Genomic DNA, 15,751 nt, shown 5'->3' with positions numbered 1-15,751 from the left:
ATTAAATGTGCAATAGGAGTACTCTGCATATAATTACACCTGTACAAGCACTAAATTTTTTTTTTGCCAGGCGACTGTTGTGGACATTAAATGTCAGTGTTGTCTTTCCTGAATTTTTTTTCGTACTGAATGTTTCACAAATTGAAATAATGACAGTGAGCTGTCATTTGCCATGATTCAGTAAGTCACAACGACATGGTTAGTTGCTAACAAATTCTAGTCAATGACATTTTGTATCGTACCTTTGGGATTAAATACAATTTGACCATAAACTTATGCAATTGAACTACCTACTGCATAATTTAGAACAAAGCCTGGAAGATCACCCCTTGCCCCTCACAACCCAACCCACATGCTTGTACAGATGAAATACAAAGTAATACAATATTTTCATGAGTGTACATACATACTGTACACTCAATTGCATATACTTCAAGATCATAATTTACATTATTAGTAGTTTCACACCTTGAGACAAACTGCATTATGAGAACCAAAATATGTCTGGATAACTTCAACATTTATAATATTTGTATGTCTGACATAAGCATGATCAATCAATGTACCACTGTCTGTTGTTGGCTGTGCAACACATTGTTTAAATCCTCTTTCTTCCATCAACTTTTGTACAGAAGAAGACACAAGTACATTCTCGTTAAAATCACCAAGAACAATGCTTCCACCAGGTAGTTTCTCCAATTCTTCAACCAAACTCAATAAGTTTCTTCTGAACACGTCTGCTCTGTAAGATCGAGGTCTGTAGATTATTGCTACTGTAAAATGTCCATCTTTTACATAAAATGCCATGTACTCCAAATTTGTGATGCACAGATTCAAGAGTTCAATACACTCATTACTACTGACATAAACTCCTACTCCTCCATGAGCTTGATGCTTCAAATCAGTCGTAACATGGTCAGATGTATCATATGATAATGACCTAGGTTTGTGGTGAAAAACAAAACCACTTAGCCCTAATCCGTCTTCTGAATCTGCACTGGTCAACCATGTTTCTGTCAAACAAATAAAATCACTTTTTACCAATCTTTTGTCATATTTTAGGTCTTCAATGTGTGAATATATACCTTCTATATTATGCAGACTGATAGTATATGAACATTCTATATTTGAGTTACTTTCAGTCAAGGTGACAAACTTGGGCATACTTGATAAGGCAGCATCTATTTTCTCATTGCAATAAATGGCAGATAGTTTGAAGTCTTTGATAACAAGTCCACTCAAAGATTTTACCCTACTCAAGGCCACATAAGCTTGTCCAGGTGCAAATATTTTGTCTAATGAAACTACAGCTTCTTCTACTGTTAAGCCTTGTACTTTGTGTACTGTACATGCCCAAGCAAGTTTTAATGGGAAGTGACGTCTGATACTTCCACTGCTGTTCACACGGTCTTCCTGGGGCATTATTGGCAAACTGTTCTCTGGTATTGATGATAACATTTCTGTTTTACTACGCAGTGTTGTTCCAACATTGTCATTATCAAAAACTATGTATACAGTGGAAGGGAATACTTCACCAGGTTTCATAGATATATAGGAAACAGTTCCAAAAACACCGTTTACTAGACCATCAGATACATCAATGTTTTTTGTTAACATCACACGAGCACCAACAGCTAAAGTTACTGTATTTGCCAAATTTGTATTGTAGATCTTCTTATGTTGGCTGTTCTGCCTAACTAGTTTCTTTGTATTAGGATCTCTACAGAAGTCCTGTGCGTTAATGCTTATCAGATCAGTACAAGAAGATTGCAGTTTCATAACATTACATTCATTAACTTCTTTATTGGTTGCAAATATGTGAATACCATTACCATCTTCGCCAGTTTCGCATTGACGAAGCATGTTCACTGCACTAGTGTCCAAGTCATCTGATTTCTTTTTTCTTCTGATAACATTTAGTGTTTCAGCAAATGCATAGTCTTCTTGTCTCACAATATCTGTCAATTCAGCAATAGAGAAATAATCATTCCATAGGTCAACACCTTCATTGTTAAAATACAGTGCCTTCCCTTTCACTGGTGGTAACTGATAGAAATCACCCACTGCCACCACAGAAACACCTCCAAACGGAGAATAATCGCCACTTTGTTTAATCTGTCTCAACCTCCCATGAATATAAGCAAGAAGCTTCTTATCCACCATTGAAATCACATCAATAATAAGAATCTGCAAACTACCAAGCTTTGAACGTAGTGTGTTTATTTTCTCTTCTCCCAGTGGCTGGTATGGTAGTTTGGCATCAATTGCTATTGAGAAAGTACTGTGTATAGTTGTTGCATCTATATTGAAAGCAGCAACACCTGTTGGTGCAGTCAACAAAACAGAAATGTTGTCAGGATTTGGCAATACACGGGAAAGAATTCTAGAAGCTTCATAATATAAAGCTTTGATTAAATGAGACTTCCCAGTACCTGCACCACCACACAAGAACATATAAAATGCTTGTATACTCTGATCTGTGCTTTTATTTAAACACCATTGTCGTACTGTGTAGAATATGTCCCGCTGCTTGTCATTTAATGATCTAAGCAATATTTTAGCATCATTTCTTGACATTCCACATTGATGATGCACTTCTGCACATGGAATAGTCTTGTCTTTTTCCAGCAAATCTGGAACTGATTCATCATTTTCTCCTTCTTCTGATAAGGAAATTTTATTCCCCATTTCCTGACATTGCAATCGTTCCATTTCAGACTGGGAATGAATCTGCGCCCAGGCATCTTCTAAAGGAGGACATGCTTCCAGAATTTGCTCTGCTGCATCTATTTCATCAACCTCTTTTTCAAAAAGTGCTCTGTTTCTGTCAACAATAGCTTTCACAGTTTCTAATGTTTTGCATGCATACTTTACTGCACCAGTTTGATAGAAATCTTCGAATGAATCAAAGTTGCATGGTTTCAACTGAATGTCAGTTCGATGAGGCAGAAACAGTTGAAGAATGCTTTGATAATACTTCTCTGGATATTTGAAGGGTGAAAATCGTGCATACCTGACAACTGCTTTATTGGTTCGAGTTCTTTTTCGCACATAGCCAAGACCATTTTGAAGTTTAACAAATGCATTGTTTGACTTTGTATTCCCCATGATCTCTGATGTTGAGACCACTCTATACTCTGAAACAAAACTAGCAAGGCATAGATTATCAAATATTTCTTCATTTGGTCTACTCTTATAACGATCTAATAGGCTAGTCATCCAGATATCTTCTTTATTCAGGTTACCATCTTTATTTTTCATTTGCAGTACCCGAAGAGGTAAGCTCATTTTGATGGGATTGTCCCCTGTTGGAATGAACTGAACTTTTCTTGATCCTTCTTTTAACCTCAAATTGCATACTCTATATACAGCCTCTTGAGCACTAACTTCTCTGTTTGTTAGATATACACCTCCTAGCTGTTTCATTGCCATTTTTGCATCTATATTTCCGTCCTTTGAAGCTTCTTTCTGTGCATGATCCAACAACAAACCCATTTCTCTTTCTGATTTTGATATATAACTAATAATGTACACAATGCAACTGTAAGCATCTACGACAAATTGTATGTCCATATTTGCATTCCAACAACGCAACAGGTCTTTATTATATTGGTTTACCCAAACATCATTTGTTTGCCTTTTCAAAATTATACTGGTTTTCTTTGTTAACTTTGAGCTTGCTTTTTCAAATAGCTCCTGAGATACCCCAATACTAGTAAACAAGGACTCAACTGTTGGATAGCTCTTCTCCGGGTTTGATAGCTCATTCCATATTTTTGTCAAAATTGCTTTTGCTTCATCTGTAGTAAGTAATTTTGGAACTTGTTTCGAGTCACCTTGGTCCATTTCTGTATAATCTGCATTAATATCATTACACTCAGGATTCACTTCATCTAACAAATTAACATTGACATCTGCAGTTTCAGTCACAGCCTTATCAACTCGTGCAATGAATGTTTGTTTGGAAGGAGGTCGCGGAAAATTAAACCTACAAGAAGTACCTTGCTTCCGACAACTTTTAGAATGTCGCATACTATGTTTCTGAACACTGTTTACAATCTCGAAGAGTTCATCATCACATTCTTCAGATGGAATTGCACAAGTAATATATTTGTCAACAAATTCTGTTACTTCTATGTCCTCATTATCATCCACTTTTGGTGCATCCTTAACCCAAAAGAGACAGTGTGTGTGCGGAGATCCGCGTTGCTGAAACTCAACTCTATAAAAGTAATCTACAATTTGTCCAATGGGCTCTGCGGGTGACATAATTACATGTTTTAAAAAACAATGAAATCTATGATCAAACATTCGAGCGGCTGTCACAGGGTTGTTTCTCAATATGGCACATTTTTCAGACCAATCAAGCTCCTCAATTGTGCATGTATCACCTTGCTCACTTAGAATAGCCTCTATAAATTCAGGCCACCTCATATCAGCTGAACTAAAACTGCAAAACCACGTAGGTATTCCCAGCTGCCTTAACATAGCAAATAAGTCTTTTTGTGTGCTTTGCCAAAAAGGTGGTGTTCCTCGAATTGGCTTGAGAAATTTAAAACCTTCATCATTATTCAAGATTTCTTTGAGTGACTGTGTATCAGTGAGAGTAGCAGCAGTTACTGTTTTACCACATGCTTTTCCAGACCCTTTTCTTAATGCAATAGACACATTTGATACAACTTGTTGCACCTCTGATAGATACTGAGCATAAAATATGAAATCAGTGTTTTTTGCAAATCTACTATCTGCATTCATTAGCCGAATATGGAGATAACGAGCAAGTGTTATTCTTTCATCCCGTTTATCATAAAAAGTTGGTGAGCCTGTTGGATACAAAGCAGGAAAAGATTTGGCTTCATTGGTTTCATCCATCAACATCTGTACTGGATTGTTTCCCTCAGCAGGAGCCACACATTGAATGGTGTCATAATGATGGTCAAGAACTTCCTGAGCTATATCAACAGGTTGAAGACATGTATCAAAAAACATTCCCTGCTGTTCTGTAACCTGTTCTTCATGCTCTGTATCACTGTTTTCATCGTCTTCATTTACTGAACCAATCTCATTTGAGGCATCATTTTCATTATGTGGCTCATTCTCTTCAATAGTTTCCAATAGGGGATTCCTCCAATTTTCATTGAAACAAATATCATTATACCATTTGTTGTTTGTCTTGAGATAGTTCAAAGCATTCTTTATATGAACATCGTTTACAAACTGATACTGATAGTGTCCTTTATAAGTGAGTTTCCTTTTTAATTTAACTCTGATCATTTGATCATCAGACTCAAATCTTGGTAAAATAGATGTTACCTTCTCAACATTTGAAGGAACGCATACAACAGGCCCATGGACACCATTTTGACCACCCTTTGGTAGAGCTAACATTTTCATAAATGGAATGTGCAAACTAATCAAGTGTTGTTCAAGGGAATTCAGGCACTTCAATTCCTCTGGAATAGGTATTACACACAGATTATTTGCAACAGCTTCCGCTGGCATTTTCCCTTTTAGAAGTTTTCGATGACAAGTGAAACATATCCATAATCTGCAATGTTCTTGTCTCAGATACAGACAGTTATCATCACACGTGTTGATACATTCATGAACATAATCTTTGGTAATACACTTTTCAGCTATAGATGATACATTCCCTCCTTTATTGAAGTACATCTCTTGTTTACAAAAAAGAACTTGATCTCTGAAAAGTCGTCGATGGCAAACTGAACAGACATACTTTGGGCCATTCACAATCTCATTCCTAAAGGTATTTGTAACTTTTATCTATGTTTTTCATAGAATTCACTTTGGACTGTCTGGTGGCAAGCACTCTCAATTTAGTCTCCTCCCTGTTTCTTTCATTTTGAGCATACTTTTGAATACCTTGTTGTTTTACTGCTGTTTGGTGACTTTCATTGTGTGCATACTTTTGAATACTGTATTCCTTTACTGCTGCTCGATGACTTTCATTTTGTGCATACTTTTGAATACTTTGTTCCTTTACTGCAATTCTGTGACTTTCATTTTGTGCATACTTTTGAATACTTTGTTCCTTTACTGCAACTCTGTGACTTTCATTTTGTGCATATTTTTGAATACTTCGCTCCTTTACTGCAACTTTGTGACTTTCATTTTGGGCATACTTTTGAATACTTTGTTCCTTCAATTCTGCTTTATAAGCATTATTTTTTCTGTACCTAGTAATTATTGAAATTTTCTTCTTCTCTTGAAATTGATCATCAGTGTGATATCGTTCTACTTCTTTTTTCAATTTCCACTTTTTTGCTATGCTACTGTGGTCATCAGCTGGCTTTTCACATTGCTTAATTCTCTTTTTCAGATGATAAAGCTTTCTTCGAAGCCTATCATTTGCACGCTTCCCTTTTCGTTTTAAAATTTGGCCTACATGTACTGATGATGTACAAGTATCTATTGACACTTTCTTTTCACATTTATGTTGTTTATTTGATATTTTCTGATCAATAGTATGGTCTGATAAATTATGTCCAACATTTTGTAAATTTCTCTTACGTCTACCCACTTCAGAAATAGTAGACGAGTTAGTATTATGTGTACACACAGATGTCAATACTCCTCGCATCTTTACACACTCAACAACTTCATAGTGGATCTCCATACAGTGATTCAAGTATATCCCTTTTCCATTATTGATGATGTTCTTGTCGATTTGAGTGCTTGAATATTTTAGCCATCTTCCTTGACTAAATGTGTAAATATCTGTTCTTAAAAGATGAGCAGCTGCAACTATTTCAACTTCTGTAGCCCATATTCGCAAATTCTCCATTCTCGACTTGACTAAGTAATCACTAACCGACTTGTAACCTGGTCTTAAATGACCATAAAACTCAGTAGCATTCTCTTTTAGGTGATTAACAATAGCCAACCTTATTCTCTGGTGATTATTTTCATTACCAGAAAGTGCATATGACAGAGCTCTAAAAAAGCAATTACCATCCTCTTTTATTGATTTACTTCTACATGGCTCACCAATTTCATTACACTGATCACTATATACAACTTCTGTCTTTCTAATATTTTTAATACCGAGTTGAAAGCACAAACTTTCACACAGTTCTAAACTCAAAGGAGAAAACAACAATGGAATATGATCAGTACTAACAACTAACACTTCATCTTCAGACTGACATTCCATATACTCCTCAACATTAGCACTTATACCAGTAACTTCAAACTGAGTGTTTACGCTAACATGCATGGATACTGCAAGATTACAACAATGCTCATACACTACCTCAACATTCCTGCATTGTAATAGTACACTCTTTCCATCTGGTTCCACCATTCCCTTGGAATCCCTTGCATGAGGATCAAAAATCCAGTATGTGTCACCATTCTTCAATACTGAAAATGCTGCACCTCCAAAAATAACAATACAAGCATCATGATCTCTTAAGGTTATTTCAAGTGCAACATTAAATGCCATGAGAGGGGCATTAAAATCACCACTTTTTCCTATAATACCTGATAAAGATTCTGCAATATTCAATGCAAATCTTAAGTCAAATAACTCTATTATTTCTGGTAATTCAGTCACTAAAAGGTATGCATCATTACATGTTGAGGATTTTTGCAAAAATCCGTACAATTCATTTCCTGTTCGCAATATGGTATCGAGATCAAACGAATCCCATGAAAACACAAGTTTTATCTTACTATAGAGTATAGATACTAAACTGTTTGCAACACACTGCCGTCCACTGTTGTATAGAAACTGAGGGTGACCTTGATTAAAACTACCTTGAACTGAAACTAGAGCATTTATTTTATTACCTGTTGTCTTGTAACAATTGATAATTTCCTTCTCAAATGATTCCTTTGCTATGTTCTCTATCACAGTTTTATTCTGTCTTGCTTCATTTGTTCTATTACTTTGTTCCCGAAGGATGTCATTCATTTCATTGATTGGAAGGACTATGCCCATATCTGGTGGGTCGGTGCCCAAAATAGGTGGGACAATGCCCAAAGTTGCTGGGACGATGCCCATATCTGTTGGATCAATGTCCAAGTCTGGTGGGACGATGCCCGTATCTGTTGGGTCGATGCCCAAGTCTGTTGGGACGATGCCCAAAGTTGCCGGGACGATGCCCAGGGTTGATGGGACGATGCCCAAAGTTGGTGGGACAATGCCCGAAGCAGGTGGGACGATGCCTAGAGCTGCTCTTTTTTTCATTGCTTCTTTTCTTCTCCAATTCTTTTTTCTCGGCATCTAAACAACAAAATAATATAAATAGTTAAATATATGTAACACAAAATTGAGTCACATACAGATCATTAAATTACTGAACAACTATTCTGTAAAAAAATAAACACATTTATTGTTCATTAATTAGTGTGTGCTTTAGAAACTGAAGAATGTACTAACAAAATGTATATAACATGCATTATGGGAAGTGTTGCAGTGCAAATTAGGGATGAAATCCAGTAGAATATTGACTTACACTAATTTTTTCATAAATTCAGAAGTGATTAACCACTGAAACAAAAATGTTTACATCATAAAACATAGTTGAACTTTGGTGACCTTGCCCTTTGTTATATAATATAATTCCCTTTAACATAGTTTGTTTCAATATAAATATACATTGTCATAATTAATTTTGAATACAAAAAAGTTTTGGGGTTGAACTAACAGTGGGGAATCAGTCTACCGAATGTCCTTTAAAGATGTAAATATCTTACAAAAACATTTGTGCCTTATTTGTTTAATTATTTTAAGGGACATAATTTCCAGCTTTATTCAAAGTAATTCAGATATTTTAGTATAAAAACAAATGCCTCATTGCAAAAAAAAGTGCTGCATTTAGACGTGAATAGATTCATAAAACATGCAAGATAACAGAAAATCTTAGCTGGCTTTTGTTCAAGTATTTTGTACAGGTGTCTGTCAAAAATTAATGATTCACTGAGACAAATATGAACTGCCTCATTGTGTGACTACTGTATTATATGAAAAGTAAAAAAAAAACACCCTTTATGAATAGCTATCATGTTGCAAGCTCTGCTTTGTATGCTAATCAACTTAAATAGTTAGTTGGTGTCCAGTGGAGGGAGAAGTCAACAGTACTGTTGCCTCCTGAGAACCTACATCTTCAAACACTGCAATCTTTGTTTGAAGTGAGTTTTTAAACTAGTATTATAAAAACTCTATCATTCTGTTCTAATAGCTGAAACATATTCCTGTGAGTTTTCATTTGTCAAATGAACTGTTTGTCAAATACAGAATACATATATTTTAGAACAATTTTCTTTTTAAAATGTGGATGAAATGTTTTGCTTTTTATGTATTTTTTATGTATTGTTTTTGATTTGATAACTTTGAACTAAACAGATCTTGATCAAAGTTTGGCACCCAGTTCATAGGAGTGCTTATATTGTTTTTCTGACATCTTGTTTTCTGTAAAGATTTATTGGTAGGTTTGCAAATGTGTATCAGACTGTGCAATCTCTCCATGAGTTGGTTTTGAAACCCAGTAAGGAATTCTGAGATACATTACCAAGGATATTATTACAAGATAAATCATTTGCTTCATTGAACACATACAACAATGCATATTTCCACTGAGATCAGTGACCTTTGATGTGTATCACCAGTGATCAGTCAAGTAGAAACAGTCAAAATATTTTATCAGTTTTTCTCAATTTTTGCATGATATTTTCATACAGGACATCTGTTGTTCAAACTCAGGGAAGACTTTATACTGATGAACAAGGTGACCAAGTTTGATGAAGTTAGGAATAGAATTAGTAAAGTTATCATGCACACAATAACAATTATTAACGACGACGACAACGCCGGACAAAAATTTTCCCTTAATATACCTTTCCCTTCCATCTTTGATGGTACGGGCAAGGTAAAAAGGCATAGCCAGAGTAATACCAATAGGAAATACTTTTTTATACACTGGTTTCGGTGAGAAAAATAAACATTTTTATTGATAAACATAAAACAATCTAAAGCTGCCAAATTTGTAATGGCCATCACCACAATGTTGACATTATAACCATAGCATATATGCTATATACTGATATTTTACTACTGTAATTCACCAACAAGTGAAAAAAAAATGGTCAAAAGATGGTTAAGTCCAATTTCCAAAGGGGGCCCTTTTGTTGAATTCCAGTTTCGACAAGTCAACCTTAATTACAGTAAAACAACAAATTACTTGTTTCACTGGGCAAATTTTCTAATACATCATTATCTTCAAAACTAAGCCTAAAGGCCTCTGATTAAAATGTTATATGTTATTCATCGTAACAGTCAAGATGAAATGAACAGTCAGTGTACACCATTCTGTATTTAGAAGTGTATGTGTACCAGAGGTATCCATACACTCACTCCACTACCAACAGTGTATATGAAATGAACAGTCAGTGTACACCATTCTGTATTTAGAAGTGTATGTGTACCAGAGGTATCCATACACTTACTCCACTACCAACAGTGTATATGAAATGAACAGTCAGTGTACATCATTCTGTGTTTAGAAGTGTATGTGTACCAGAGGTATCCATACACTCACTCCACTACCAACAGTGTATATGAAATGAACAGTCAGTGTACATCATTCTGTATTTATAAGTGTATGTGTACCAGAGGTATCCATACACTTACTCCACTACTAACAGTGTATATGAAATGAACAGTCAGTGTACACCATTCTGTATTTAGAAGTGTATGTGTACCAGAGGTATCCATACACTTATTCCACTACCAACAGTGTATATGAAATGAACAGTCAGTGTACACCATTCTGTATTTAGAAGTGTATGTGTACCAGACGTATCTATACGCTTAGTCCACTACCAAGGGTGTTTACATGACAGTGAATATGAAACAAACAGTCAGTGTACACCATTCTGTATTTACAAGTGTATGTGTACCAGAGGTATCCATACACTCACTCCACTACCAAGGGTGTTTACATGACAGTGAATATGAAATAAACAGTTGGTGTACACCATTCAGTATTTAGAAGTGTATGTGTACCAGAGGTATCCATACACTCACTCCACTACCAAGGGTGTTTACATGACAGTGAATATGAAATAAACAGTTGGTGTACACCATTCAGTATTTAGAAGTGTATGTGTACCAGACGTATCCATATACTTACTCCACTACCAACAGTGTTTACATAACAGTAAAAATGAAATGAACAGTCAGTGTAAACTATTCTGTGTTTAGAAGTGTATGTGTACCAGAAGTATCCATACACTTACTCCACTACCAAGGGTGTTTACATAACAGTGTATATGAAATGAACAGTCAGTGTACACCATTCTGTATTTAGAAGTGTATGTGTACTAGACGTATCCATACGCTTAGTCCACTACCAAGTGTGTTTACATGACAGTGTATATGAAATGAACAGTCAGTGTACATCATTCTGTATTTAGAAGTGTATGTGTACCAGAGGTATCCATACACTTACTCCACTACCAACAGTGTATATGAAATAAACAGTCACGAGTACACCATTCTGTATTTAGAAGTGTATGTGTACCAGACGTATCCATACGCTTAGTCCACTACCAAGGGTGTTTACATGACAGTGAATATGAAACGAACAGTCAGTGTACATCATTCTGTATTTAGAAGTGTATGTGTACCAGTGGTATCCATACACTTACTCCACTACCAACAGTGTATATGAAATAAACAGTCACGAGTACACCATTCTGTATTTAGAAGTGTATGTGTACCAGACGTATCCATACGCTTAGTCCACTACCAAGGGTGTTTACATGACAGTGAATATGAAACGAACAGTCAGAGTACACCATTCTGTATTTAGAAGTGTATGTGTACCAGACGTATCCATACGCTTAGTCCACTACCAAGGGTGTTTACATGACAGTGAATATGAAACGAACAGTCAGTGTACACCATTCTGTATTTAGAAGTGTATGTGCACCAGAGGTATCCATACACTCACTCCACTACCAAGGCTGTTAACATAACAGTGAAGATGAAATGAACAGTCAGTGTACACGACCATGTGTTGCGCATTTTGTTTGACAATTACAACTATACACTCACCTTTGAAAATGTAGATTATCATAAACTGAAAAATGATAAAATAATATGAAGTTAGTTCCATGTTAATATATTTGTATATTACTAGTAAACATAATTCACTGTTAATTTGTAATTTATGCAAAATTTAGAATTTATAATTCACCACTGCTAACATAAAAGCACCACCAAGAACAAACTTGTTACCATGACAATAAAAAAAACTAAGTTTTCCCAAGTTAAAATACAGCCATACAGTCAACTTGTATTGGATGTAGCTCTGTTTTGATCTAAATCACATCAGAGATCAACCAATGACTCTCATTACCACCAATACAGTCAAAATAAAAACCTGTGATCAATTCTCTTCACAAACACACACTCACAAGAGATTTACAAATACATTATATAGTACTTTCAATGTAAAATAACAATACATTTGTGCATATATTTAGTGCCATAATACGGTGTTAAAGCCTTCACAAGCTGACAAGTAACTGAGATCAAACTAACTTGGTGGTAAATGTTGTTTAATAAAATAAAAACCATGATCATTTGAACACTGCTATTACAAAACTGGTACAAAAAATACATTTCAGGCAAAAGTATTCAAAAATCAGTTTTTTGGCTAATGCCATGGCAGTGTTCAGCCAAGGATTTTTTTCCAAATAGTAACATTACATTCTGCCTGTCAAGTATGAACAAAATCAGCCAAGCCAAAAAAATCACAGAGGAACTAAAAAGTTGTTACGGTACTAGTGAACAGTAACCCCAACTTTGGGGTCAAATTTCTCAGTAATGAACAAAAATTTAAATAATTACTTTGTGCCCACACTCAAGCTGAATATACTAAGCTACATCCAAGATGTTTTATCCTAAATTTGTAAAAAGAGATACAATGTACACTTGGTGCAAAGCTATCAAAAAATCAGTTTTTTGGCTATTGCTATGGAAACAATGGGCTACAATATTTATTCAGCTTTTACCTTCTAACTAGAACGAAAATGTGAAAAAACCAGACCAAACCAAATAAATCACAGAAGAATTAATACTAGTATGTGAAAACACTGTAAATCACACATACCACACACACACCTAGTGAAGCCAACATAATATATTGTAATTGTTCACAGTAATTGAACACTACAAATGAGCAAAAAAATAGCTATAAACCACATTCATGGCAAGTATTGAAATGTTTTATAACTAATATACATTTATACACATATATTAAATTGAAAATAAAATAAATTATCCTACATCTGTGTTGTTTCTTGGCTTCATACATATAAGTAAATAATGATTTGAAAATGACATTGTCAAATATTCGGAGCAACTAGAAAAGTGTGAGACAAGTACTGTATTATTTATTATATATTATTCATTATTTATATTAGTCTCAATCCTTGCGACACGTCAAACTATAATGTTTATGTTCAAACGGTCAAAATGTAAACCAATGGCAACAATTGTAATTCGGGCCGCCATGTTTGTTTTCGCCGACGTGTCGCATTATACAGTCTACAGCAGAATCGACTTTTCCAAAACTTTAGCTACAATCATTGAACATAGAAACGGTGAAATCAGTCAAAAAAAATCCTTAAATATGATGTGCATGTCAGCTTCGCTGTTAACAGTGACACGATGTGATTCGGGTCATCGTCACTTTTGCTGACGACCATTTTTATCAAGTCACGACGCTCAAATTGAAGTTCCAGCCGTGAACAAATAAAAAAGTACGATTTATATCAAATTTTACCATATAATTTTCCAGGAGTATTATATTGGCCACTGATTCACATTAAAATAACAAATGAAAATTACAACATAACAATAATTCAATTTCTAGACGAATACAAATGACCAAAATACTACTCACCTCTTTTATAAGCATGTACAAACTTGGCCGCTTGGTGGCGCAATTGCATCAAATTACCTTTCGTGTTCTCTTACTCAGGCTAAACATATAGAGTGGACATCTATGAACTCAGTGTAGACAGGTACAAAAGATGGTGTAAGGGAACGAGCACAGAGAAGTGGTTTACATCTCATTGAGAAAAACGAGCGTAGGGGACCACTTAAACTTACTCAATAGAAAGTTGAGATAGGCGGTAAGAATAGTAAATAGGGGTGGGTAGGGAAGTATTAGTTGATAGATGTCCCCTACCACAGCCCTGTGTACGCCCATAGACAAAATCCGGGACTGAAAATTATAACTTTTTAAATGAAATACCATGCCCAGGTACCAAAGATGATGATCCAGCACTCCCACTTCGGAGTTCAATTGTGCATGAAATCGGCTACTTTGCCCTAAAAGGGGGTAGCAAGGGGAATAGTTGGTAGACGTTACAGCAAATGAAAACGGCATTTTACGTTTTTACAGGGATGTTAAACTTCCATTTACAGTAAAAAAAATAGGTTTTTACTCTTTACAAATAAAGCAAATTCCTAATGACATTATACATTTTTATAATATTTTTGATAATTTGAGTTTAAGAATCACAATTGGAAATTACGACGTCTAATTTGAAAAAAACAATATCTTTGTACAAATTACGGACGAATAAAATAACTGATTACACTTCACACATTGATCATGTCTACGAACGTACGTTTTTTTTTTATTTATTCAAATTACATTATTACGAAAATAAAAACAATTGATTACAGCTTACGAAAATACCCCTTGCCAACCCTCTGTGAAATATTGTTTTGCATCTCATTTGCATAATTTTGATCGTATCAAAATTCCACGCCATAATTTTGAAGAACATCATACATACTACAGATTAATCAAAGAATCATGAAAGTGCGACCAGTAGTTTTGGAGCAGTTGATTTATGAATATTTTTCATATTTTATATAAAATAGTCAGCAATGTTGCATTATGGGAAAGGGGGGAGGGCCTATATATGATACACATTGAATTGACATATATTGAGAACTATTGTATATACAAACATGGAACTAACGCTATATTGAAGACATTGGACAAGAGAATTGACCAAAATATTGGATGACCATATATGGTCATGCAACTCATTAAATATGCATGTCTCTAATATCTCAGGCACTACTGCAAGTACAAACATGGAACCAACGCTATATTGAAGACATTGGCCGAGAGAATTGACCAACATATTCGATGACCATATATGGTCATAGAACTCATTAAATATGCATGTCTATAATATCTCAGGCACTATTGCAAGTACAAACATGGAACCAATGCTATATTGAAAACATTGAACAAAAGAATTGATCAACATAGTGTATGACCATATATGGTCATAGAACTCATTAAATATGCGTGTCTCTAATATATCAGGCATTATTGCAAGTACAAACATGGAACCAACGCTATATTGAAGACATTGGACAAAAGAATTGACCAACATATTCGATGACCATATATAGTCATAGAACTCATTAAATATGCATGTCTCTAATATCTCAGGCACTATTGCAAACACAAACATGGAACCAATGTTATATTGAAGACATTGGACAAAAGGATTGACCAACACATTCGATGACCATATATGGTCATAGAACTCATTTAATATGCATATCCATAATATCTCGAGCACTTTTAAAGATAGAGACATGTACCCAAACCTATACTGAAGGCATTGGACAAAAGAATTGACCAACATTTTAAATTACCATATATGGTCATAGAACTCATTAAAT

General features: G+C 35.0%; 1 protein-coding gene and 1 long non-coding RNA gene across 2 annotated transcripts; both read right to left on the bottom strand.

The window, feature by feature from the left end:
* Positions 1-462: 462 nt before the first annotated feature.
* Positions 463-5,673, bottom strand: LOC146726094 (uncharacterized). Its single transcript, XM_085496276.1, has one exon. The coding sequence runs from the start codon at positions 5,671-5,673 to the stop codon at positions 463-465; it is 5,211 nt and encodes a 1,736-aa protein (XP_085352402.1).
* Positions 5,674-8,215: 2,542 nt separating this feature from the next.
* Positions 8,216-13,978, bottom strand: LOC146726093 (uncharacterized). Its single transcript, XR_014928654.1, has 3 exons — positions 13,938-13,978; positions 12,083-12,107; positions 8,216-8,248 (listed from the first exon to the last, which is right to left on the bottom strand). It is a non-coding gene; the product is annotated as an uncharacterized LOC146726093 (long non-coding RNA).
* Between the last annotated feature and the right edge of the window lie 1,773 nt (positions 13,979-15,751).

The sequence above is a fragment of the Saccoglossus kowalevskii genome, unplaced genomic scaffold, assembly GCF_978046115.1.
Source record: "Saccoglossus kowalevskii unplaced genomic scaffold, keSacKowa6.1 SCAFFOLD_35, whole genome shotgun sequence".
In the NCBI taxonomy this organism is placed as follows: Eukaryota; Metazoa; Hemichordata; class Enteropneusta; family Harrimaniidae; genus Saccoglossus; species Saccoglossus kowalevskii.
Note: the sequence above shows the minus strand (reverse complement) of the source record. Positions and strands in the feature narration are given on the sequence as shown.

Coding starts and splice junctions, on each gene's coding strand:
- LOC146726094 (XM_085496276.1), bottom strand. CDS start 5,673: ATGTACTTCAATAAAGGAGGGAATGTATCATCTATAGCTGAAAAGTGT.